The sequence below is a fragment of the Puntigrus tetrazona genome, chromosome 20, assembly GCF_018831695.1.
Source record: "Puntigrus tetrazona isolate hp1 chromosome 20, ASM1883169v1, whole genome shotgun sequence".
Lineage (NCBI taxonomy): Eukaryota > Metazoa > Chordata > Actinopteri > Cypriniformes > Cyprinidae > Puntigrus > Puntigrus tetrazona.
Window position 1 is genome coordinate 1716158 of NC_056718.1, and position 27402 is coordinate 1743559.

Consider the following 27402-nt stretch of genomic DNA (forward strand, 5'->3'; position numbering starts at 1 on the left):
TGTTGATGGGTCCACAACATACATATATGTCGACTTATTCTACAAACCTACCCTAAACCTGAGAGTTAGTAGACATGTAGTTGCAAATTAATAAGTTGACGTAGTTACAAAGTTACTTAGTTAGCAGAATGTCTAAAGTGGACTGTCAAAATAAAGTTTAACCAATGTTTATTTTTCCCTATAAATACGGTTTCACGGCCGTCAAATTTTCGAATTTGGCCACACGTTTATTTTTGGACCTTGCAGAGTGGCATGTTTGCGACGTGTCAAAACGAAATCTCTCCCATTATAATGAATGAAGCCGTCTACTCTAAAACGCACACACAGAGACAATAGGAAAATGACAGCTTTGTTCAGAGAGTTTATAATAACCCCTCCACACATCTCTTTTGCTGTTAATGACATTTTCAGGAAAATGCCAAAGAGTCACATTTAGGTTGTAGAAACGCACTCTGTCTCTCTCTCTCTTTCTCTCCAGCCCCCGATAAACAAGCTAAACTAAGTCATTCTGATCTTTCTATCTTTGATGCGTTCCGGGTTACTTCAGCACCCGAGCTGCTCTTACGCAGACGTGTTTATGTGGCGGCTCATCCAGCAGCCATCAGGTGCTACAATAGCTTTGATGTCTGAAGGAAACACGCATGTACAGAGTGCAGATCGCAACCGACACGTATTCAGAGAGGATCAAATTCTTTCAGTGTTCATTAGGAGACTGAAATCTGGTCAAACCACTTTCCATTTCGACCAACTAGGCATGAACGATGTTGACTAAAAGCCAAATGACAATTTAGGCATCAGTTCCCCGCGGACGAATTCAAGTCCTGTTTTGTCGCCGAGTATCCTGTTATTTGTCACATTAGGGAAGTAACGTAGTTTGCGACTGCCGTCTCGTGTTGACTTGTAATCTTCGAGAGAACGTTGTCGCAGAATGATGTTTTGAAACAGCATTTCAGCATAGGGTCAAGGTTACACTGAGCTTTTAAAATGAAGGCAAAAATACTATGAAATTAGTGTCATAATGAAAACTCATGAACATGTCCCCATCGTTTGTTTTATGAAAACTGTATATCAGATAAATAACTTAATTACGCGATCAGACAACCAGGCCGGTTCTCCAGTGTGCATAAGGAAATTGCCCTGTGGTAATTGAATATCTCTGACAGAGATAGATGCGCTTAATATCACCTTTTGCCTGTGGCATTTGATATCAGTCTGTATGGAGGTAAAAGCTCTGCTGCCTTTGTGTTGGCCGGTGACCTGATATTTATTCTCACGCTCTCGCTCTCCAAGTGTGTCATTAAGAATGAGGTCAGAAGTGTTGGTCAAGCGTATCCCTTAATCTTTATGAACAGATATTACTCTGCAGTTTTGCATATCCCTATTTTGTAATAACACAGTCAGAGGTCTATTAGTCAGTGGATTGTCTGAATGACTAATGGAGTAGTCGGTGTTAAGGAAGCCTTGCAGTTTAGGGCCGGGTCTACGAGACGCCAGTCCTACGTGTATAGACATTTCGACCGAATATTGACGCATTTGAGGCCACAAAAGGGCTTAAATGTATTAAACAGTGAAGGAGAAATCTTAATTATCATTTTTATAAGGTCTTAAATTTGTGGAGATTAAGAAAGGTTATGACTGAATTAAATATGCTCAATGTATCTCTGAAAAGAATGTCTAGGTAGTCTTCATAAGCAGTGCAGCTTTGTGCCGTCTCACCCCAAAGCCATGTGTCTTTTTTGATGCACATGAAGGAGTTTATTATTTCCATCCAAGTTTATGTGCATTAGTTGAACTCAAACGTGTTTTATGCACATTTTTAGAATTTATGTGCATCTTGGCTTTTTTTTTCCATTGGTTAAGTGTTGCAGTCCTCACAGAAGAACAACTGGTTATTCATTATAAGGGAAATACAGATGATTTGAAGTCAACCATAATTATAAGATGAGTGCAGAAGATGATGAATTTGTTGGAGAAGCTCTGCTGTGACGGCTTTAGTGGCAGTACTTTAGAAGGGATGAATGCACTTTAGGATCTTTGTAATTTTGCTAATATCGCATTATACAAGGCCCTTTGCTGAAGTTCTCCCACGCAGTGCTCGTTTTCTTCCGAGTCTGTTTTAGCTTGCTAACAGCCAGCCAACTTCGAGCTCTGTCATTGTGCTTTCAAAACACGTTAACCCTAAATTATGAGCTATTCTGTTATTATGATAACAACTAAAACCGCATTAACTTTGTCTAAAATACATCATATTATGTGGAACACAATTTTCTTAAGCTTTGAAAATGGAAGTTCACTGTGCTTTGAAAAACGTGGTCAGAACTTCCTCGACAGTTCAAAAAAGCGTTTATCGAAATTAAACAGCGAAAATGACTTTTCCTGAGCTTTGATGTCAGATGCATCAGAATGCATGAACAAAAGAGCACCCACATTTCCACAAATAAACTTGCCAGATGTAATAAAGAAGAGGAGGTGCTATTACTCCTAAACATCAGAGTTTAGTTTGATGTTTAGTTCAGTTCTGTTTAGTTTAGTTTACGATTTTATTAATCCCACAAAGAACAATTGCAGCTTTCAGGAGCTTTTCAGTGTATTTTGTGTTACATTACTTACATTTTAATAGCTAATATTTCACTGCTAATAGTTTTATCACTGTATGATATATGCAGTGTTTAGATCAGAGTGCCTATATGTTTTATAAAGTGCAACCCTTCTTATTTAAAGCATCGTAAGTAAATTGTAGAAAACCCTGGCACCAGTACTTTTGAGTCCTGTTGCCTTATTATAGCTCTGTTTTGAGAGGATCGTTCTGACTTTGTGGGACCAGAAGGAGACAGCGTCAGACTTTGTCCTGGCCAGGTGCGATGCAATAACGCAATGAGTGCTAAAAACTCTTTCATGTTAAATCAGAGTTTCTGTCACAACCAGCTGTGAGGAGCGACAGGACGTTTTGTGGAGGCACTTGGCTTGAACTCCTGTGTCCTGCCAGGAAATCTCATTCATCCAAAATCTGACTCTGCATAACTGTAATTTACACATCAGCTGCGCTCTTATTGGCTGCGGCTTGAGTCGTGTCATGCCGAGTTTCCGTTTTCATAAAGACAAGCAAATTACTTGATGCTGAAAACGAAGAAAGGGCACGCTTTCAGAAATGTTCCTCTCCGAGACAGATGGTGGGATTATTCTAGACAGTCTCCCACACTCCTTCACATTTCTCCATGTCCATCTTCTAATTATCAAATGCAAATGAAGCAGAAGAGCTTTTGCTTTTGAGTGAGACGTGAGAGTTTGCTACAGTTGAAAGTGCGCGGATGCTAACAGACAAAGCATTAAGAGCGAAGTGAAAAGCTCCAGGTAAACAGGTTAGTCTGGCATGAAGGAATGTTAACAGGGTCGCACTTGTTTCCATGGTGACGCTTTGGGTTTGTGTTGCGCTCTTGATTGATTTTCACCCCTGCTTTCATTGTGCACGACTCCATCAAGGACTAACGATGCTCTGCTTTTGACTGAATAACTGTGGGACTCAATGACTTGATTTGATTAAGGAACACAATCTCACTGACTTTCAAAATGTTTTGACAACCCAGAAGATGATCTGCAGCAGCGGCGGGCTGACCTTGGTCTGTCGTGCTTTAATACAATACGGTGTTCAAATGCTAAACCTTCAGGCATTTGAGCTGCGGCAGTAACTCAATCCCCGTAAAAGCATTATTGTTCCAGACGCCTTTCACTTTCAGCGAATATGAGTTACATTTTCAAGGCTGACAATCTTCTGCATAACTCATGCGCTTTCAGAATAATGCTTTTGATTTGCCTTCTACTGAGTGCGTCTTCATCCTTGACTGTTTGTACTGTCAAAGTTTTCGAAACTTCTAGAGGATAACCTCAGCCTGACCCTTTACTGAGCTCCTCCTTTATTCACCGATCTCACCAATCATAAACCATTTCCGGCTGCCCGTATTGTCAGACAAGCATGTCTGTGCATCTTATATATTCAAATAATGTTCAGTGGAATTTTTGAGCGTTCCCCATTGGGTGACCCTTGTCCTAGCTAGAAGTCTTTTCCCGATCTCTTCTGTCCCTTTGCTTCTTGATTACCGTCTTGTCACAGTAAAGGCAAAAATGGCAAAAACGTAATTTAAAAATCACTGCTGGAGGCACTCGGTGACCCAAAAATACACAAGAAGTTAAAAAGCACGTGCTGTGTATTATGTCAGCCCTGCTTCTCAAATTATGTTTAACATCAGTAAGGTAGTAAATTGCTGTTAATAAGTGTCATAATATTTATTTAATATCTGTGAATAATTGATAATAGCAGTGGTCTGCCATGGAAATAACTTGGAGTTCTTCTTGCCAAGAACCCAATATCAAATTTGGCGTGTTGATGATGTGGCCTGCATATAGACTCTGTAAGCACGTCATCACTTCCTCTTTCATCTTCTCCCTCATGCTGAGTATCTGCAGTGGGGTGAGTGAAGCTATTAGGATTTTTATTTCTGACTGCATTTCTGTATTCCTGCAACTTGTTAGATAGTGACTTTACTGTCTGGGCTCTATGCTTGCAGCTATTGACAGCATTACTGCTCTGTTCAGGGTGAGCGAGGATTTTTTCAAAGCGCGCAATGTAGACTTGTAGATGTATGCATAAACAGTTGAGAAATAAATAATAATAAAATTGCTTTTGTGTGCCTGTATTTCCAACCCAGTTCCGACTCTGCTAGAAGATGACATGCTCATGGGATTAGTTATTTTTGACAGTCATCTTACCGTTGGCAGTGCCACCAAAAGATCACCATTGTCTAACCCTCTTCCCAAAATGGAAAAGAAACCATTTAATGGCAATTCATTTTTACATTTTTGCACCATTCCTCGTTCCTGTCGGTCTCTAAACGTGCTGTTTACTTCCTGTTTTGATTTTACCCCTCCTTCCAAAACACTGAATGTGACCCTGGACCACAAAACCAGTCATAAGGGTCAATTTTTCAAAATTGGGATTCATACATCATATAATTGGACAATATCAATATACACCAATTTGAAAATCTGGAATTTGAGGGTGCATAAAAAATCGAATCTTCAAATCTTTCTGAATCTTCATCCGGACAACTTTAAAGGTGATTTTCTCACTATTTTAATGCATATTACTAATCAAAAATTAAGTTTTGATATTTACATTTGGAAAATTTCTGTCATTTTCAAAATCAATCATTTTAGCCAATGCAAGGTATTTTTGGCTATTGCTATTAATATAACTTAAGAATGGTATTGTTGTCCAGGGTCACAATTATGCTTAGATTGGTTAGGTGGCCCACAGCGTTTATTAGTAAACCACTTAGAGCATTTTCCAGAAATGTCTCACGCCTTATAACTACGAGTTCTGTCTGCTCAGATGTAAATAGAAACAAAAATGCATAAATTTAGCCATATTTTGCCATTTGTGCATGATTCAGTCCCTGAAAATATTTAAAAATAAAAGGATTTTGCACTTTCTTTTCAAGCACACATAAGGGGTTTTGGAACCAGGGTGTAAGAAATAGTGTCACTTTGACAAGGAGACGGTAATAAAGGAGCTCTTTGTCATGTTCTCTAGAACAGCTCAACAAGGCCCTGCTCATGGGTGGAGACACTGGCTTCACAATATCCAAAAGAAAAGGCACTGTCGTGTTTGTAGTTCTTGGAAAGTATTTCTTTCATTTTCTTTGAAGTGGACTTTGAGGTTTTTAACCTTGCAGTTTATGGGTTTTTTTTTTTTTTACTTTAAACATTAAAATGTATTTATTTTTTCTAGAGTACTTAAAACTAGCAGCTGCAGTCAGGCAAACTAATCACCTGTTTCCATTCTGTATAAAGACAAGATCTAAGGTGTTTGAACGTGGAATGCAAGCACACCAATGGGCTAAAATGTAAAACATGTTAAAGCATTTTTGATTCAAAAGCATTAAAGCTTCACTCACTGCTAATGCAGATCAACTGGATCCAGTTCTGTGGCCCTTAGGTTCAATGGCAGGCAAAGCCCTGGGTTTGGAGAGCCCATTGCTCTTATCTGTATCAGGCAGGACTAGGCTGTGCCAGCTCCTCCTGGTCAGGTGTTGGGATCAGTTGTTTAAGAGGCATTATAGCAGGGTTATGGAGGCATTTCAGCCAACCATGTTTCTGGAGACTACCATCCTACAGCGTTCAACCCCAACCCTGCTCCAACACATCTGAGCCAATCAAGGTGTTCAGGATTACTTGAAAACAACATGCTGCTCTGCTGCTTTGAACTGAAATGTGCAGTAGCTCTCCAGGAACAGCGCATTAGGCAGTGGTTCACGACCACATTTCTGGAGCCATCCCAACATGTCCTCATAATCAAACACACCTGACTCCAAGAGCTGAAATTGGTCTATCAGGCGACCTGCAAAATGTGCATTGTTGGGATGGCTCCAAGAACCGCTGCATTAGAAGATGTATTTCCAGCTGTTGAAACAACAGCACTTTCATTTCATCATTTCCCATTTTAGACTTGTGTTAGACCTGCTGTTACACATACTCTGAATCTCAAATGTACTCTGGAAGTGGAATAGAAACTAGAGCTATACGACTAATCAAAATTAAACCGGAATTGCTTTTTTCAAAGGTTATGATTTTTTTTCAAGCATAGCTTGTCAGTGAATCACGGTTCTTTGATCAATAGTAAATCTCCATTCGAAGTCCAGAGGGCACTCCAACTTCCAAATATTCATTACAAGGTAATGCACATTGTTCCAGGAAATCCCACAAATAAACCGTAGATTGAACTTCATTCAACGCATGAAAATAGCCACAGAAGCTGGCAACAAACAAACAAACATTGATTCCGTGACTACAAAAATATATGGTTTGTTTCTTTATAATAAAGTTAATAAATAATAATAATAAAGTTTTAAATAAATTAAAATCCAGTGCTAATCAACATAGCCTTTATTTGACAATATTATTATTAATTTGAAATTTATTATGTTCCCAAGAAGCCGAAGAATAATTTTATTTTAAAAAAACGTTAAAAGTTTGTAGTAAAAACATGTTATTAAATGTTGTCTTGTGGACTAGAGGTTAATAAATGCCTCTCATGTTTGGAAATAAGTTTGACGCATGTCAATCACTTGATCACTCAGGCATTTAGTACTGATCACAGAGTCTTATCTCACTGACAAGCTGCGCATAACTTTTGCAATTTCATAGTCACACTAAAACTAACGATTTAATTGCAACTGCACAGTTCTAAATGAAAATCTGATCTGCCATGGCATATAATCCACAATCTCCCAGTGAAATCTTCCCTTATTCACATCTCCACCATCCAGCTTCATTACCAGTTTCCCTTTGCTCTCATTTCAAACTGTTTCCCCTTTGGATTACCTTTGGCTTCAGGTCTGTTTACAAGGTGCGTGCTGTCAGCTCTCGCTTCCCTGCCGCGTGAGGGCGAATCCCATGCTTCCGTTCTCAGCTGTTGACAGACAGTACGCGACGCCTCCGTAACTCATGTCACAAAGCTGGGTTTTATGCTCAATCATGACAAGTGCCATTCTTTTGCAGAATATCCGGTATCTCTTTCAGTTAGACTAACAGCATGTCAGCTTCTCCACTGTCACAGCACAATGCATTTGACACACAATAGCTCGGGTGCTGCCAGTCAAACCTGTCCAATATATCACGCCGTTAAGTCTTGGAGGCATTTTAGCCGCAGCAACACCTTTGGTCAGACTGGGCATGTTACATCTACACCCCTTTCAGCTCTGCTTGACTGGTAGAGGCCTGTCAATCAAGAGACAGAGGTCATTAGTGAGTGACGGGTTGGAAGTCTATGCTGATTAAATCCTGCTCCCATAATGCAGCTTCAACTGGTCTTTAACACTTTGGTCAATGGCTTTCCTTCTGTAGTATTTTTTCCTTTTTCCTTGTCCTTTGCCAATAAAATAAAATAGCCTCTCATGTCTCAGCTTGTCTAACAGAATTTCTTGCTAAGTGAAGGACCGTCACCTTCAATTCAACCTTGCCGAGACAAAAATGCTTGTGGTTGACGCAACAAGTCAGCTGTCTAGGTTTTTGGATACAGACATTGATTGAATGTAATTGACAGCTGTTAATCTCTAAAAAAAAAAAAATGCTGGGTTGAAAACAACCCAACTTGGGATTTTGGCAACCCAGCAATGGGTAAATATCGGACGGAACACATCCTGGGTTATACTGACCCATCTGCGTTGTTTTATTGAAATCAACTATTGTTCAAAATTGATTATATTGCTGACTTAAAATGGGCTTTAAATTAAAAACTCAAACAGAATTACTAGAGGCAAAGACATTTCTGACTCAAAACACTAAACAAACGATGCTTAAAATCTTTTGTGTGACAAGGTGTACAGTAGACCCGCTGAAAAATCCAGAACTATATTTTTAAAAACAAGTGTTTAAAGGCACAAAAGCAAAGCGCAAATTACTCTGGAATCCCACTGGAAGGAAACGTGAAAAGTGAAGACAGGAAACATTCATTATTTTTTAACCATGTCAAAAGGTTATTTCACCACCCCATGAACTTGAGAGGAAGACATATACTGAGAAACCAAATTTGATCAGTCTATGTCAGTGCCCCGTTTCTTTACCTTTCTATTGTGTGCAGAATGATCCAACTGAACGGCCGAACTTGAAATACCCTGACGTCTACAACTAGTTACGTTTTTAAACGCTCGTTTTTTGGGGGGTGGACAGTTTATAAAATTGTAGGTCTGGGTTTTTTAGCTTATTTTTTGGTACACGCAGCAGCTTTCAGTAGGCAACATATCGCATGATATATTCATTATGTTCTTTCATTAGCAATAAATCACCTGTTTTCAAATGTTGGGGCAGTTAATACACGGATCCGTAGATCACTGACAAAATACGCAGCGTCCCGTTCAGTTTCAGGGGTGATTCATATGCGATACTGAACCATTATTGCATATTGCATACTTTGTCAGTGATCTACGGCTCTGTGTATTTACTGCCGCTACATATTTATATTGCCCAGCCCTAGCTTTTAGGTATTGTTCTGTTTTTTTAAGTCAGAAATGACAAGGAAGCATCTTACCGCAATATATTGTCTATGGAGAGCGTTGAATTGTTTTCCAACCCCGTTGTTGGCACGGCCTAAATGTGCTCTGTCTCGTTGCACAGATATATTAGGCATTCGCTGATATAGATACGGCTTGAAAACTCTTATGTCCCGTGTTCTTCCGTGCAAGTGCTCGGTGAAGAGGTTTTTAAAATTTCAGTACCAAAGTTAGAAACACTCGAAGAGTATATATGTGCGTGATACGTTAGCGTGTCACAAGGTGAGAAAGTTGGTAGGTTGTCAGCAGGAAAAAAGCCACAGAGGCACTTTGCTCAGCTGTGTCTTCTGGCAGTCAGAATCACGGTAATGTGCATAACCTGCGTTATCATTGTAATCGCTGTCAAATGAGGCTTTTTCATTGAACTGTGAAAGCTTTTGAAGTTTTGAATGAAATTACTGGAAGTGAACAACGGCAAATAGAAGATGCTTCGCGATGTTTGTTCAAGACCTGCTCGTGCTTTTGCTGACACTCGGTTGTATTTGAAGCAGCAAAGCGAAAGAGGCCGTTCTTTTTTGTGAATATAGTCACTGTTGAAGGGAATTATGTTTAGTACAGAATAAAACTTCACTTACTCCGTTCGAAGATGAGGAATTATCATCAGTGTCTCTCAAATGGATGCTCTGCAGTGAATGGGTGCCGTCAGAAAGAGAGTCCAAACAGCTGATAAAAACATCACAGTAATCCACAGGACTCCAGTCCATCAGTTAACATCTTGTGATGACAAACGCTGTGTAAAACAAAATCCATCATAGCATTTCAACTTTAAATTTCCATGATTTAATTTAATTTGGGTTTGTAAACAATGCCTGATCTGTGCGTATTTCACCCCAGTTCAGACGATGATGATGAAGTCACTTTAGTTTATTACAAACACGCAGCTTTTCTCTACGTAAGACATTAATGATGGAGTCACATGGATCCCTTGTGAATTATGGTGCTGTTTTTATCACCTGTTTGAACGTCCTTCTGACGGCACCCATTCACTGCGGAGGATCCACTGCTATTAAAACATTTCTAGAAAGCTTGTCTATATCTTGGATGGCCCGGGGGTAAAGTGTTCCATATATCAGACATGCATTATAAAGTGCCTTTAGCAAATTTATTATAATATTTGAAATGATACGTTCTATATTATAACAATTCAGCTTTCCGTATCAGAATGAAGTTGTTTTCAAGCCATTTAGAAATGTAATATGCACACGTTGCTGTTATTGTGAGTTGGTGCTGGTTCTCCTGAGATGATACTCTTACAGTTACTAGGCGCTGGTGTTTGTATCCTCTCTTCATCATTAGTGTTGCCTCTGGTAAACAGCTTTGATTATTACAGAGACCAGTACGAGGTGGAAAGTGAGAGGGTTGTTTGGACACTCTGACCCGTAACAACCAATACTTTCATCCCCAATCTTACACCGAGCCTTTTAGAGGTACAACCTCCCACTATGTAGCGGTCCTGCTGGCTCAAATCCTGTTTCCTGGCAACGCATCTGTTACTTTCCCTCATTTTTGCCTTCCCACACTTTGGTTTCTCCAGATTTGATTCATCACATCCAGAATGTTGACATGAATGTATAATGAATATTCTCGTAGTCACATGCCACATATTTGTTTTGCTTTATCTCTCTTTATTGAACTTGGGTTTTTTACACTTTATTTTATTATGTTACTTATAATAAGCTTACTGAGTCCAGATTGCAGAATGTACTGTATTCCCTCATTTTTCTGAATTTTCACAGCAGCCAAACTAAAATCCTATAGGTCACACGAAGCGCACGATTGTTTTTACCATTTAAAGTATTCTTAGATGAGCTGAACAAACACCCTCTCTCAGTTGTAAGTAGCTTTGGATAGAAGCGTCTGCTATAAATGAATGACTGTAATTTAAATGTAAATGTAGTGGTTAATGCGAATGAGTGCTGGAAGTTGGATTAAAGCCAACGCATCCTGATGACCGTATGGAAGAGCCATTTATCTACGTTAATAACAACTGTAACAAACGCATCCTCAAAGAGGTTTACAATGACAGAATTATTGAGCAGTTGAAGGACAGCTTGCGGAGGAAGACGGCGAAATATACAGCGCTTGAAATGTATATAGTAAGTAGCTAATAGCTGGACTAGCAGTGGCTCAAAAGAGTCAATGTATGCTGTTGGCACTAGTTATTTGTTGTAGAGCTAGCAATGGTGACACAACGTTTGTCTTGTCTTAAATATCTTATATAGTTTCGTTATAAAATTATTCTTATACATTCTACATTTTGAGACCATTATATTATATTTTCCTTACTGTAACCTATAACTCTGAAAGGCGTCATATTGTGCGTTTGCGCCGATTATTTCATGTAAGTTTTATTTCACGCAAGCTCCGTACTTGAACTGATTTACATCTCATTTACATCAGAGACAAATGCTTACTGATTGGTCTGTGGTAGCTCACCAGCTTTATTGAAAACAGGAAAATGCTCATCATAACAGAACTATCCAAAACCTAGAGAGCTGCCTGCATAGACTGCCCGTCTTAAAGGGATAGTTCGGCCAAAAAAACTGTCATGTTGTTTTAAGTGACAGAAATCTCTCGGGTTTCTAGTAAAATATCTTCGTTTTACCGCTTCCTGCTATAGAATTGTGCTTTCGGCACAAAAAAAGAATTGAAAATTCAAAACAAATTGCACTTTTTGTAAAGTGTGGTATTTGATGCATGGCCCAAATTAAGCAAAAATACGCAACTTGGTTTAGATTCTGATACTTGAACTTCTGTAAATCAATCGATGTTACTTTGGTACACTTGCATATAAACTCTTTATCTCCTAATAATATGTCTTATTAAGATGATATTTAAATTCGTACTTTTATAGTGAATGTTGTATAGATTTTGTGTGGGGGGGCAAAACGTATAACGCAATGCAAAACAAAGGCACTGGGATGATTGAGATGATAACACATAATATCATGTTTTGTAAAAATCAGGCATTGATTATCGTCTAAGTGGTCCTTCTGAGTGTTCCTTCTGAAATTTTTTCTAGCACTAATAAAGTTATGTTCACATTTAAAAATTCATTAAAGACTTAACAGCAAAGTGACTGCAGGGTGTTACACTAAAAGGCCATTTATTTGCTCAATCGGATGACAGAAGGCATGTAGTAGATTGTGATCAACAGGATTTTCATTCATTTTGATGACGTTTTGATCGGGTTAGGGATGATCCTGTATGTTTATGTGGTTAAGAGAGCTCAGGTTTGGAAATAGAGACCGTTTTGCCGAGATACAGTATAAATGCTGATGCGTGAAGTCAGTCTTTTGAGTCAAATTGTTTTCAGGGTGAATTGCTATTGATAATATGTAGCCTTATTTTTTTTTCCTGCATTGTTTGCTTCATGTCATAAACGATTTGTCTCTTTGTTTTTGGCATCCCGTTAGAAATACAAGCCGGGCAGATGTGATGACATTCTGAAGTGGAAGCCGCCCAGCCACAACTCGGTCGATTTCAGACTCAAGATCACCAAAGTCGGCGGGGAGGGGTGAGTCATCGTCGCCATGGCAACTGCATTTTCACTACACTCAAATCAATGCTAAACATCAGAACACATCCGTGCAAACTTCCCACAACTCGCGCGGAGACGGAGACATCCAGGAGGATTTCTCCTGCGCGTCTTCCTTCATCTCTATGTATGCGCTGACGCCTGAGCGATCACGAAACATTCGGCTCTGAGTCACCCGCAGGTGGTTGCAGCATTAGCAACTTTTTCGAGTCGCCACTTTTCGGAACATAATGCGCACCAAAATGTGATTCGTGAGGCCCGTTCCTGAACAGACTGGTGGCTTTGATTATGTGCGGCTTGACATTTCTCTCGGAAGAAACGTAGCGAAGCATAAAGTGTGAGTTCTCTAGCGTTCCTCATTTACGCCTCTCTCAACCCATCTGTCCACTCTGTCCAGACTCAAGATTTCACTGTCCTCAAATGAGCCGGGCTTATCTTTAAAATGCAGGCGGTCCAGAGGGAGAGTGCTGACCCTTCTGCAAAGACTTTCATATATAAAGCAATTGTTTTTTTTGTTTCTATGTGTGTAAATCTCGTTAAGAGCAGATTATATTCCACCACGAGTTCGAAAGGAAACGGGCATGAATTTTCTGCAAGATGTGTTTTACTTTTTGGCTTTTTCTTGGGTTTTAATATTCATACTGAAAATATTCGGATCGGTATGCATGCGTACCAAATAAATACAGCGTTGTTTTAATCAAAGCACGATTGGATCGCTTTTGCTAAGAAACAGAATCTCATCTTTCAAATTTATGTCATTTTTTCAGGAAATTCTAAGATCCCTTTTATAAACACCTCAGTTCAAACGACAGTGAAATTTGCTAAATTGATATAGTGCAAGATGTAATTCCTTTTTTTATTTGACTGGGACATGTTTTCATAAGGGCTTACCCATATATTGCAATGCGTGTTTGTATTTGGTATTGGATCATCCTTGTGGGTAATTTTCTGCCTTGGGGAAGGTACACACAAGAACGGAGCCGAACATAGCGGTCTTACGTCATGTTTTGGGTTCCATGCTTGTCATCACCTTTTTTTTATAATTGCGATATTATTAAGAGACTGCAGGAACGAAAACCACAAGAGCAGAACAATTTGAAGAAAACATAATAGAAATCCATTTTCATGATATCTATTTCCAGCTTCCAATTTGCTGTAAAATTAAATCTAAGTTTTATTTTAAATTTGATGTTGATATCACAAATACACCAATTTGATATTTCACTGACTCTTTTTAATGGATGTTTGCTGTCACAAATTTATACATAACGGTCACAATATTACTCACCAAATATGAATCCTTGAAACTCCTCAAGAAACCTTCCCAACAATGTATTTTGTCAAGATCGGAAAAAGTTGACTGATCGTGAAATAGGAGCTTCTAAAAGGGTTTAAGTTCGTGGCAACGCAGTGTCAAAATAGTTTTACAGGTTGAATTCTGATAGAGCCCTGCATTTCATCACGAGCGCAACAGAACCAACTAAATATCCTAGGGCTGGGCTTTGGGCCAATTTTTTAAGCATCCATTAATTATAATGATCAACAAAAAAATCAGTTAGTAGTTAGTAGCATAAAGATGAGATTAGTGATCATGACTCACTTATATAATGAGTTTTTCTTTCCTATTAGATTTTATTTTTTAAGTAATAATTAAAAAAAAAATGTATACATTTTTATGAAGCAGTGTGAGGCAAGTATTTGCTGAGCTTTGATACACTTTATATTAAGTGTACTTGTATAGATGTGTAAGTAGTATGTAACCACAGTGTAAGTACAAAAAAAAAAAAAAGAAAGCCATTTCCGGGTTTGCCGTTTGTTGTGTCCAGTGGAGACATAATTACTGATTATAATGACTTGTAAACATAAGCATTTGTGATCGGAGAAATGACAAACAACATGCCTGTAAAAACTCGCATTTGAATAGTAAGTGGCGCATTCTTTTCATAAGAAAACGGAACTTACTTAAAGGTTGTGAGTCAGAAGCGCCAGACTGTCCTTGCAGAGTTTTCTATAACGTCTCCAGAACAGGACGCCTGCAAGTCTTATACATTTTGTTACGTTTTTTTGTACAAATAAGTACATTTAGTAGGTACATGTAGTACATTAAGAAAGCAAACATGCAGAACCTGTTCTTGTGTTTAATAAATGAGGCACAGCACAGCAGAAAGGACGTGAATCTTTGTTTACCACATTTTTAAATAGAAAAACAACTAAAAATCAGTGCACTGGAGTGCAAAACATGTTCTGTATGACATTCTTACATTATAAAGGAGAGTTTTTCTGTCCAGTGGCCAGTGTGTTTTCATGCATTGAGATCTACATCCATGTTATTAGGCGTTCTTTCATTTTATGGCTTTTATTAGGGAAATACCTCTTGAAAAGAAGGCTGGGACTTAAAATTCTGTTTCTGTTCTGAACACACCAAAAAGGCAGCATCTGAACCCTGAGGCGATCGCACAGTTGCTACTGTATACGCTCTTGAGTGTCCCGGCCCCACACTCTTCTGATTGGACCGTTGGTGTAAATCTGACATTGATGCCCTAAGCAAACTATTTTTAACACGACAGTCCATTTTCTTAACTCAAGAAAGAAAAACGTCAAGGCGTGATGCGGCGGGAAGATGTTCATCCGACGTATGCGTACGCAAAGCAGAAATGAAAAATAGAGCAGGCAGAACGCATGCGTGGAGGGCTGACTCTGGGGGTAAAGGTGGATTCATAAGGCAGCTTAAAAAAAGATATTCAAGCACGCAAACTAAAGATTTATGCTATTAGTGTGCTCATAGCACGTAAAACGAATGGCCGTTGGGAAAACAAACATTTCTACATCATCAAACTTCGATTAACGTTTCAATGTTCTTAAGCCTTTTTGATGAGGCAAGAACTGTTACATATATATATATTTTATGAAAGCTGATGGTCAGTGTGTGTCAACGAAGCATCATAGAGTCTTGGCTTTTCTAGAGCAGATGTGTCAGTGAGCGGCTGAGGTTATTAGCGGGGTTACTTCCCTGCCAGGAAACAGAGAAAGATGACATCTCCACTCTCCTCCCACACAGCTCTCTCTCTCTCTCGCTCTTTATCCGTGAGTGTTTTTCCCTCTCACCATGCCCTCTTTATTTGCCGAGAGCTTTGAAATGAGATGGGTAAAATAATAAAAGAACCCCTGACTCTTTGCATAGATGACACTGACTGTCGGAGAGCGGTAATGAGAAGACCTTGGGTTCGTTTGGTGCAATTTTTAAGGAAATGAATTTGTACTTTAAATTTGCGCGCTTTGAAAACAGATCAACATTTCATTAGTCAGGCGGCAGGCACGCTTCATGTGTTAAAAGCAGCGAAATGGATTCTTTCAGAGCGCGTCTCAATAGTTTTGTAAGGTTTTTGTAAAAAGCCTTTGTCGCCTTAAAACCTAAAAGGGTGAATTAAAAATCCAACCGCCATGTTGAACATGCAGACTCTGTAGTGTAAAAGCCAAACCTCAGAAACTGTGGATTTCAGCTTTGTGAATTCATACTAGAGGCGTGAGTCTGTGTGGACACATCTCCACTGACCTTGAACACCTACATTATAGAAGCTGCGAGATCCCAGTTCGATTTCAATAGAGAGAGCGAGAAAGAGAGCGCTTGTGAAGAGAAAACTCTGCCACACACCGCAAAACATGAATATGATCTTTTTCCATGTGTCATTGACCAGAAATGATTTCATTCCAGAGATGATTTGATTCACAATCATTCAAACATTTAGCACCGAGCGATTTTTCAGCTGCCCTCTTCCAGAACCTTTTCATTTCAAAACATCAGGACACTCTCCTTTGGAGTCCTGGACGTGTTAAAAGGTAAACTGTTTTCCCATTTTCAGCTTGGCCACCCTCCATTTTCCCTTTCTCTGACAAGTGCCGTATTCCCAACGCAAGACAAACACAATCAGAAGCGTTGTAGACCACTTCTGAGTGTTTTTGCTGACCTGGCCGTTATAGGACCCATATTGCATTCTGCTTGCTAATTTGGGCTTTTGTCTAGGTCCAATAATCAGTCATTTTAGGCATGAAAAAAGGCCCCTATGCACCCTCATGACTATGTGTCACACATTTAATGAGAATGTTCATTAAGGTTGTGTAATGTATAATTTAGTGCCATACCAAAACCTTAACTAATGAACATTTTTAGAGTGGTTAAATTTGGAAGTTTTTCCTTTATCAAGGACTTGACTCTAATGCAAATCAGCGTCTACCAATGACATCGCAGAGAGCGATCGGCTGGTGCCACGGTACAGTCTGGTCAGGAGCACAGGAAGATGAAGATTACAAAAATAGTCAAATTCAATAAATCAACAGAAAGCAATCCAACACGAAGGGAAGCAGCAGAACACACATAACGTTGACGAGAGCGAGACGAGAAAACGACACACACCTGAACTAAATGAAACAATCAGGCATGAACACACACACACACACACACACACACACACACAGAGCACATGGGGAATGAAAACAACAGGAATGTCCAGAACCGTTACAGCTGGATAGCGCGGTAACCATTTAATCACCGATGGTATACACGCGCATTTAGGATTTTGATCCGCAAGCTTCACAGATCGCGTTTGACGTGAAGCCGTCCAGCTTCTGTTTCACGACAGTGTTTCACGAGAATAAAAATTCACAGAATCTCCTCTGAAACGCTGTCATAAAATGAATAAAGAGGTCCGGATACTCCTAAATGGATTTTTGAGCAGTCAACAGATGGCTGAGCTTGATGGTCTTAATTATACTAGAAAGAGAGAAACGCACATTCACACATTGCCATACCAATTATGGAAACGGTAACGGCACAGCCTGCTGCTAAAGAGAAGTCTCAATGTTAGTCCCGGCCCGTCAAAACATCAGCAGCTCAGCTTCCGTCCCCGGACAACCGATGCCGAGATCTGGTTCACACTCAAACGGATGGCATGAATGTGTAGACGGTTACATCGGTTTCATTATTCGACAAAAATATCTGCTTTCGAAGTAATAAAACGAGCGCACAGGACGAGGCTGAACACAGTCATCGGCTCCAAATATACAGCGCCATTAGCTTGACTGGCAGGGTGTTCTTTAGCCCTCAGTGTCAGGGTTCGGATCCGGTCTCCTCCCCAGTGATTTACGACTATTTTGGATGGTAACGCATTTCGGTGGGCGGGTACGTGTGAACAGCTGGGACTATTGTAGAGAGGAAAGGGCTGCAGGATCCTACTGTCTGTTCGTTTGGAAGCATTTGCAGTGATCACTGATTATTTCACTCGAGATTAATATGATGCGATCAATGCATCTTTCAAGTCAGGTTGAATTTTATTTTGGCTTTTGATTCATTAAAAGCAGAATTGAAGTTTTAACGGAATGCGTTACGATATGAAGGGGTTGGTGAAGCGTTATTTGATGAGAATAGGAAAGACGTTACATGCCAAGTCAAAATTGATGTTCCAGTCCAAGTTAGATATGGCTCAGGGAGGCAAAATATTAATATACAATAAATTAAGTAGAATTTATTGATAATATACAATGAAAGACAAACATAAATAGTGATGAAAGCCAAAATATTACATGTCTCGGATGTATATTTACCGACTGATCTACTATTTTGTAGAAGTAGGTCAAAATGACAATTTGTGCCTGAGATTTGGAGCCAAATTACAAGAGGCTTATAAAACAGGTAGTTCCGCTCCTTGATTCTGATTGGTTGAGCCAAGACCAAAGCTGTTGTAAATTCTAACACACCTTTGCTTGCATGTTTGCGTTGCTCTCCGAACTCTTCGTTAGAACCACAACCGTTTCTGAGGAACTACATTGCTTTGTGGAAGAATAATGTTTTTATTAATATCATTACGATTCTTTTCCTCTGTTTTGTTTTGTGAAACCTTACTACATATATGGAATACGCATATGGAATAACTCAGTGCCTAGCAACGCTCCTTAGCTCTTACAATGCCGCTGTAAACCATGGCATCTTGGGGCTTATTGCTTTAGTAAGATGACAAAAATGAGATGAGATGAGTTTCTAGGTTCAACATATTGTGTTTGTTCTTCAGACATTCCTCTTTAAAAGTAAAGTTTCAGCTGAATGCAAAGTGACCTACGTTTGTTTTTTAGCCACTGGAAAATGTATAGTGTACCAGTTTACTCTTGGATCAATATTTAGATCCTAATAGTCATGAAACCCCACTACACATATTTTATATCTACGTCACTTGTTTCTGAAACAGAGACACTTTGAATCTAAATGAACGTCTTATGTTGTTAAACTCGATCTGCAACAACATCTTGAGCTGTGGCTCCTTTGAGAGAAAAACGACAAACATCTAAACCCGAACCCTGGTTAAATAGCGCCACTCAAGAACGTAGACGTGCATGTTGTAGAGCTGAATGGAAGTGGAAAACTAAGTGGCCTTTGAAATACTACGAGAGTCATTCATCTGTTAAAGCTGCAAAATGTAAATGTTTTTGAGATAGTATATCTAAAAACTCTCATAAACCCCCAAAATGTTGGATTAAATCCAACTAGTAATGTTTATTTCATCACCTGCAGTATGTGATAGCTTTCGTAAGCTTGTATAGTTGACATAAAACAGCATATTCCACCTCTAAATCGTGATTGGTCTGTCCCCTCTCTTTGCACTTCTACAGTTAATCATTAGTTATGAATCATTAGTAAATAATCAGTTCTATAATTCAATAATCATCCTTTATAAAGCATTGTTCCAACCTTAATAGGCATTAGTAAGCTGTTTTTAGGAGTTGTAAAATGTTTTTAGGAGTTGTCAGTGGTTCATAAAATCATTTAGAAAGTGTAGGCAAATGATTAATAAACTGTGGATTTGTAAATAGACACATTCTGATCATTTCTCAGTGTGTTAGTAAATGCTTTATTTCCTGCTGCAAGGCACCCTGCAGGTAGTTATAAAACATTTAGTAGCTCATCTAAAGTGAGGACTATTTATACTTCGTCAGGCAAGTTAAACAACACAGAGGGATACAGAATGCAGAGATATATCAAAAGAAATAATTAAACCGTACAAGTGTGCGCTTAATTTAATTAAAAAAAGAAAGAAAAATAAACTTCTGCAATTTCACAGTGTCCAGCTGCTCTATATTCTATATCCCTCTTTGATGTGTTCATTTGTTCTGTTGGGACGATAACCGATCCTTTAAATCTCTTTAATCAAGAACAAGGCATTTATAGCTGTATTACTAATAACCATTAATGTTGGAACAGTGCTTTATAAAGGATAAACTGATCATTTACTAATGCTTACTTAATGTGCAGTTATTATAACGTCTTAGCTGCACAGTTCTTGCATCAGGTCTTCGATGTTGTTGGGCCAAGTATTTTAGTTTTAAGTCTCTTCTTACAGTGACCTTCTTGTTAAACCCTCGCTTAAAAATTCAAATCATGGCTGTATTTTAGAAACATTTCAGTCTGGGTGTAGGAAACATCATAGCGCTTATTTCTGGCCGTTAACAACATGTGGTCACGACAGGTTGCGCTCTCGACTGGTTTAAATCTCATCTTGAAGATGATGGTTTTTCTTCATCTAGCTCTGTTTTGCATTTTAGAGTTCCTCAGGGCTCCGTTCTGTTCTCATTATATACGCTTCCTCTGGGGTCCATGCGTTTCATTTTTTTGCTGATGACACCCAAACCTACCTGCCCTTGAGAAAAAATGATTAAAAAAAAAGGCTTAGGATCACTGAATAAGTGTTTCTCTGATATTAAGTCTTAGTTCTCTTCATCGTGTTCAGGTCTCGGCGAGCACCGATTGTGATTTGGGCAATCCAGTCTGTGCCAAAGTTCAATAAACAGACAAATTCTGTACTTCTCTCTTCCAGTTAAGAGTTTATCGTTTCAAGAGTTCAAAAGAGTGATCCATGCGTTCATGTCATCACGGCTTGATTATTGTAATTCCTTTTTATATGGCAATAAGTCAATCAAATATAAATCGACTTCAGATGCTTTAAAATGCAGACTTTTAAATGGCACCCGCAAATTTGATCACATCTCCCCCGTGTTATGCTCTCCGCACTGGTCTGTTACTGAATCGACTTGATGTTTTGCTCTCAGCGAACGGCTCCTGAATATCTCTGTGATCTTTTAAACCCAAATACATCCGTTGGATCGCCGAGATCTTCTGTATTGATGGTCCCAAGACACAGTCGAGGGGTGACTGGGCTTTTTCGATTGCTTGGCCTGAACTATGGAATAACTCTTTCAGTCTGAATTTAAAACCAAGTAAAAAAAACATACCTTTTTTTGTAAGTCTTATTATTAATAGTATAAGGATTTGTCAGTATTTTCTGCTCTTTGGTGTACAGCGGTCAAAACCAGCAGCGAACTACTGTGGATTTTATTGTGCTTCATGAATTAGATTTGATTTGATTAAAAATGAAGATGCCAAAAGAAAGTTTGTTAGTCTCAAGCGACTTAAATATATTCACCCCCGAGCAGTCAATTAACCTTTAAAATATATTCAATAGAAAACGGTTATTTTAATGTGTTATTGCGTTTTCCAACATTTAAGTTTTTACTGTACTTCCTCAAACAAATGCAACCAATAAATATAACCATTGTGTAAATGATATACATGCGCATATATATATATAATATATATGTGTGTATGTATGTATTATGTTCTGTGTTTAGTGCATCAGACCAGTCCCACTGAAGTGGATTTACCAGCATCTCATTCAAAATTAATTTCAATATTGATTTTAAAATCCTTGATCCTTGTCCTTAAAAACCCTCCCTTCCGAACGTTCCCTTTCAAGTCTACGGCTCTAAAGCCCTTGCCGTCTTTGTATTTGGGAACCTCAGTCTTACAGGCGCTTATTATGAAGCCCAGAATAATTACACGGCAGTATCGGAGGACATCCTCCATAGCAGAGCTGCTATTATTTCCCTGACTTCCGCCGTCTTGGGGAATCGCACAATGCTTGCTTGTCTGGATGTGAAATTTAATTTAGATCTTTCTTTTCGCTCTTTCTCCAGACTGATCCCGCAGACGGTGGGTCTCCTGTACGTGGGGAGCTATGACATGCCCTTTGCACAAATGAAGGTGAGAGAAACATTGGTTCACATCTCTGATAATTCCTTCTGTCAGCGTTCCCTCCGTCTGAATCGCCGCAAACACAGACGCTGCTAAAGATAGTGCTGTCATTGTCTTTACATGATGTGCTTTTAATTAATTGAGTGAGACGGATGAACTTTGTGTCGCACGAGAGCTCTGTTCTGAGACCCCGTGATCATAAGATGGGACATGTTGCATTCTGCTATAGTAGGCTATCCGTTCCAGCAATAGTAGGTTTGCTTTGAAAGCGTAAGATCCCACTGCCTCCGCCAAACACGATGGGAGATTACCTGATGCCTCCATTCTTGCTCGGCTTCTTGCTTCGTCCTTCAAGTTGGCTAATTTGTACATATTCGTACGACGACACTCGAATGATTTCGCGCGATTTTAAGCTACGCCCAAGTGGTCATTCGTACAAATGTATTCGAATTGGGGAATTAGCAAAAATCCTACAAAGTGAAGTTAGCCACCTAAATACATGGATCGGATTGGACCGGGATACGGGATATTGCAAGGGATACGATTGGATGAACATTTCATGGTCCTGTACATATAAATACATTTACGCCACTTTGGGGATGGGAGGATAATTACAGTCATCATAGCAAAAAATGTCTCACCCTGCCTTTAAATCACACAGTGAATGAAGATCTTCGCTTATATACACGGTGTAATTTAAGTTACAAGCCAAACTTATCAACCCACTGAGGACTGGATAAACAATGCGGTGAAAATAGAGTAAAACATGTCATAAAAGGAACTCTTCAAATAGACCAAGTTATTATTCTTGGTGTGAAAAGGCCTGTTGAAATCAGCTATTAGGTCGTTAGATACAAAGCCAAATAGTTTCCATTTAAGTTTCTTTTTTGCTCTGGGAACAGATGATTTAGTGTTGTTTTTAAGAGTTTTGTTCCACCTGTATTCATAAATCAAGTAACGGGAAAGGTACACAAGAGCTGCTACAAGAGGCAGTGGTTACACATCATTGAGAAGTACAGTTTATTCACTTCTAATTTGCCATAAGATGAAACTAAGCGATGATCGAGATCAGAACTTAACCAGAACAAGAAGAGATTGGTTTATTTAGGTTTGAAAGCGTTTGGTTGTCAAATCATTATATTGCGTTTAATGTAATAATTTTACATGAATGTTTTAATTACAGCTGACCTTATTTATCCTAGTAAAATCCATCACATTTTACCCTGGTTATGTATTATTAATGTATAGCGTGCCTAAATAAAATAATAAATAAATTAGCAAAAAGATAGATGTAGTGAGAAACGCTGGTTATAATTGCAGAAACGATTTCACCCAAATTTAGTCATTCTTCAATACAGAATTATCTTAGCGGCATGTTAATACAAACTCAATTGGAATCAATTGTGCGTAAAGTCTCCCATAATCGTCACACGAAGAGCACTATTTTGTGAGGCTGACATGCCGTTTGGAGTCGCTGTCTGTGTTCACAAATCTATTTTGTCACGAATCCAAGTCTGATTTCTCTTTTGGAAATATATTTTTTTTCTTCAGTTGGCAAGAAACCTGCTAAACTACATTTAGGCTAGGTCTCTAAAACACACTCAGTAGTAAATTAATGTGTAACTATGGTAACTGGTAATTGTTTTCATATGCTCAAAACCACGGATGATATGCTGCTATGTTTATTAAATGATTCAGTTTATTTAGCAAATAAATATGTGATGCAATTTCCAGAGATAGACATGGGGCTTTAATAAAGAAGTGCAGGAAACAGTTGTGCTGCAGTGGACCGTAGACAACAAAGAAGCAACATTACTGCAGTCTATCAACATGCAGGAATGTACTAATGACTGGAAATGAAACACAATTGCTGAATAATCATAGCCCACGTAATGGACACGTGTGAGATTGTATCTGATTGAATTTTAATTTCACGCATTTTAAACATGACCAGTGTTTCGATTAGTTGTGGCTTGCTAGGTTGTCCGTTGCTCTAGACAGATAATTGTTCCATAGTAAGTGGTCTTGACTCACTTTTAGAGTACGATACGATGCATTTTAATTTTCTGTTCTTTATTCATGGAATATTTATCCTCACGAGCTCTGGATGGAGCTCATAACAACGAATGCTGGAAATACTACAGATAAGAGAAAACACCATAAAGCTGTTAGCTTGACTTATTCATGCCGTGATGCATGCTGGGAACCGTCCCAACACCAGTACTGTACCATTACATGTTAAAATCAATTCATAACTTATCTGTCTACTGCCCCGAATGTCTTTCAATCTAGCCCCGGGCCATCGGTCAGTCGTTATTGTCGAGCCCTGCACCCGAAACTTAAAACTCTGTCATTAATTACTCAGCTTCATGTCGTTTCAAACCCTTAAGACTTTTGTTCATCTTCGGAACATATATTAAAATGTTCTAGTAAATTCAACAGCTCTTTAACCCTCCGTAGACACCAAGGGAACTACCACAATCAGGGCACATTAACGTAGCAAGGACATCTGTAAAATAGTCACATGAAGCTGAATAGGTAATTTTTTAGTGATTTATGCCATTGAAGAAATAACTGTTAGTCAAAAATGAAGTTTGAGAAGGGCACAGGATAGAGGTCCATTCTATTTCACCAAGGTCCAACCTCTTGGGGATTTCTGGCCTCACCACTGAATCACACAAGAAAAAAAAAAATGCACAAAAGACTCCTTATCTAAGTTGTGGAACAGAATTTCAAGAACATAGCTACTTGCTGCATGGAGACCTTTGTTCATGGTTCCAGGTCAAGTCTGATGTAAAGCTTTCCAAATCATTCCATTTCACCAAAACAGCTCTGGAGTGATCAGAACGCAAAAGTCGTCAACATCACCAATCGGGCCTGTTATAGATGGAGATTACTTTTCAACATTCTCATTGCAGTTTTTGTGAATCATCTGAAAGTGCTTGATTCCATGAATAATAATGACATGATAGTCACGCTTGATGCTCGGACCGTTTCTGCTTTTAATAAAAATGAAGTGTTTAATCTCATCATTATACATCACTATCACCTATGTGATACTGTACAGTGCTTTGGCACAATCTGTATTGTAAAAAGCGCCATATAAAAAAAGGTGATTGATTGATTGACCCGATTTGCTAATGTTGGTAAATAGGCAGCAGCCGTATCTTAGCATTTAGTGTCTGCAGTGTTTTTTTTGCAGCCTTAAAATGCAACGATTACTTGCCAGAATGTTTTTGGAGGGGCTGCTATGGCCCTTACTGTTACTTTCATTAAATTGATTTACTTTTTTATTGTTGACTGCCATGTTATCATTACAAACTAAGAAGGTGTTTGGCAGGCTTTAGTTGTAATGGAGTGGATTTGGCTGCTTTAGGCACCGTGTGGTGTTTGTAAATGGCTGCCAGGACTTCAAGAGGGTGACCGGGGTGTCATGATGGTCCGATCCAAAACTAACGGGAGCATCGTGTACCGTGCCAGACGAAAGCCGAACAACATCCCTGGATCCGTGCCACGGTCGTGCGTATGTAGTTGTGTGGGGTGTGAAAAGCGTGTGCGCAAAATCTTTGGCCTGCCGCCTCTATTATATTTGGCTGCGTTCTTATCTGCCGGAGTCGGTAAAGCGGTCGGCGTTTGCGTTTTCTCTCAGCTACAGCCACACCGTGTGCGGATAGACGCTCTGGTTGTATTTTTGCGAGGAAAGGTACCGTACCACCAAAGGTTAATTAATCCTTGGAATGTTGTTGTGTGTGTATGTCGGTCCTGAATTGTTCAGCTTCCCCTCTGTGCTCACAGATGCCCTTCACTGTTGGATGGTGAGGGTATTTACTCATCCCATCATGCCAATAGGCCCAGAAGGGGGCGGCTTTACTGCCAGCTCACTTCCTCCCCCACACACCAACCTGCCACGGTTTAGCGAGGATCCAGTCTCTTTATCTTTGAGATATTTCTTTCTCTCGCTTACTCGGGCCAAACACGCTCCTGTTTTCTTAAGGCCTTTGTGAAACTGTCATGTATTGAGACATCTGTGTTGTGGCTGTAATTACACATTACGCACTGGCAGCTACTTTACAACCTACAAAAAGTACCAACAATTTGCCTGAACCACAGACTAGTGGTTAGCGCACAAGCTCCAGACACACTTAACGGTGAGATTTCGGTCCGCATCCCGCCCCGATGTCCCAAAACCGGGGACATATGAAAACAAACTTTTTATATTCGTGTATATACGGGTGCTACGATTTTCTCCATATCGCAGTGTAGGTGAATTAAACTGGCTGTAGCGAGCGAGCGCGTGTTTGCAAGAGTTGTACTGGGTTGTGGCGGGAAAGGCGACCATTGTACACACAATTTAATGATGACAACTGCTGAAAAATGATTTTGCAGAACATTAACTCAGGTTGACAGAATCCTTCTGCACATCCCGCAGAGTTTAGCTCAAACCCAACGCGCTTGCCTGAAAGCTTCTAGTAACCCTGGAGACCTCGACTAGCCGGTTCAGGTGTGTTTAATTGGGCTTGGAACTAAACTCTGTAGGACAGGATTTGATACTTGTGTTAATTGGTGGTTTTCAGACAACATGATCTGAAAACATGAGCTTTGCTGATGCATCGATCCGCATTATAAATAAAAAGACGTGAAAAATTCTGAATAATACAAACGTGGCTGTTTGGTTTGAATGATGCAGCTCTCTCTTTAAATTCATGCTAGTGCTTGATACCCCATTTTTCTTTTACACTCCAGATCACGAAGGACTTGAAGCAGTACGATAATAAAATAATTGAGTGCACGTTCGTCAATAACACCTGGGTGTTCATGCGGCAGAGGACAGACAAGAGCTTCCCCAACTCATACGACACAGCCATGGGTAAGGATCACACGTGCTACACTAAAGCCAGGGTCGGCTTTAGATTCAGTGTAGCTGGCTAAAAGAAAACCAAACTCCTAAGGATAAAGGTGTATTTTTATTGTGCCGGAATAGTGCTGGGCAACTCTGGCCCCTGATATTCAACCCTGATCAAACTTTAGAGTCATCGAGACGTTGAATAGATTTTACAAATTGGCATCGCCAACTAAGGCGCTTACCTGCATAATTTGTATGCATGTCATTGTTGATGGGGATCATTTCGATGCATTTTTGGTACGGTCATTGTTGTGTAAATGTACTCAGAATTGCCAACTCCACCTGTCAAGATTTGCTGAGCTTGCAGCCCGGCTCTGCTGAAAATCCAGCATCTATTAGCTGTTCTCACTTTGTCTCTTGTTGTCCTGATAGCTGTGTGCAACAGTATCCAGCATCCCGTCACAAAGGAAATTCTCTTTGAGTTTTTGGAGCGGTGTGCCCAGGCACAGTCCCGCAAACACCCGGCCGACTCGGAGCTCATGCCACCGCCTCCACCAAAGAGAGCGAACCACACCATCCCGCAGTAGCACTGTGCCGCCGGAGCAGAATGCAAGCAGTTTGATATATATTTTTTTTTATTCCCAAAATGTTCAGCAGCTCTGCCGGTGTGCACGCCGCAAGAGAAGAGACTTCTGGAGAACATTTCGCTTTTTGGCCTCACTTTGGCTTCTTCTTCTTGAAGTTGTTGATGATCTATTTAAAGACACTGCTGTGAGAGCTTGTTTGAACATTGAGTGCCGAGGCACATTCTTATTTAAAAGAATAAAAATAAAAATGAATTGCA

General features: G+C 39.5%; 1 protein-coding gene across 1 annotated transcript in view; it reads left to right on the forward strand.

Moving 5' to 3' along the window:
- Nucleotides 1-27402, forward strand: part of rngtt (RNA guanylyltransferase and 5'-phosphatase) — an 82387-nt gene extending 54985 nt beyond the window's left edge. Inside the window, exons 13-16 of the mRNA XM_043219048.1 lie at nucleotides 12521-12621; nucleotides 21658-21724; nucleotides 26459-26582; nucleotides 26991-27402. Of these exons, the coding sequence (XP_043074983.1) occupies nucleotides 12521-12621; nucleotides 21658-21724; nucleotides 26459-26582; nucleotides 26991-27145 (447 nt within the window). The 3' untranslated portion in view covers nucleotides 27146-27402. The remainder of the gene's footprint in view (nucleotides 1-12520; nucleotides 12622-21657; nucleotides 21725-26458; nucleotides 26583-26990) is intronic.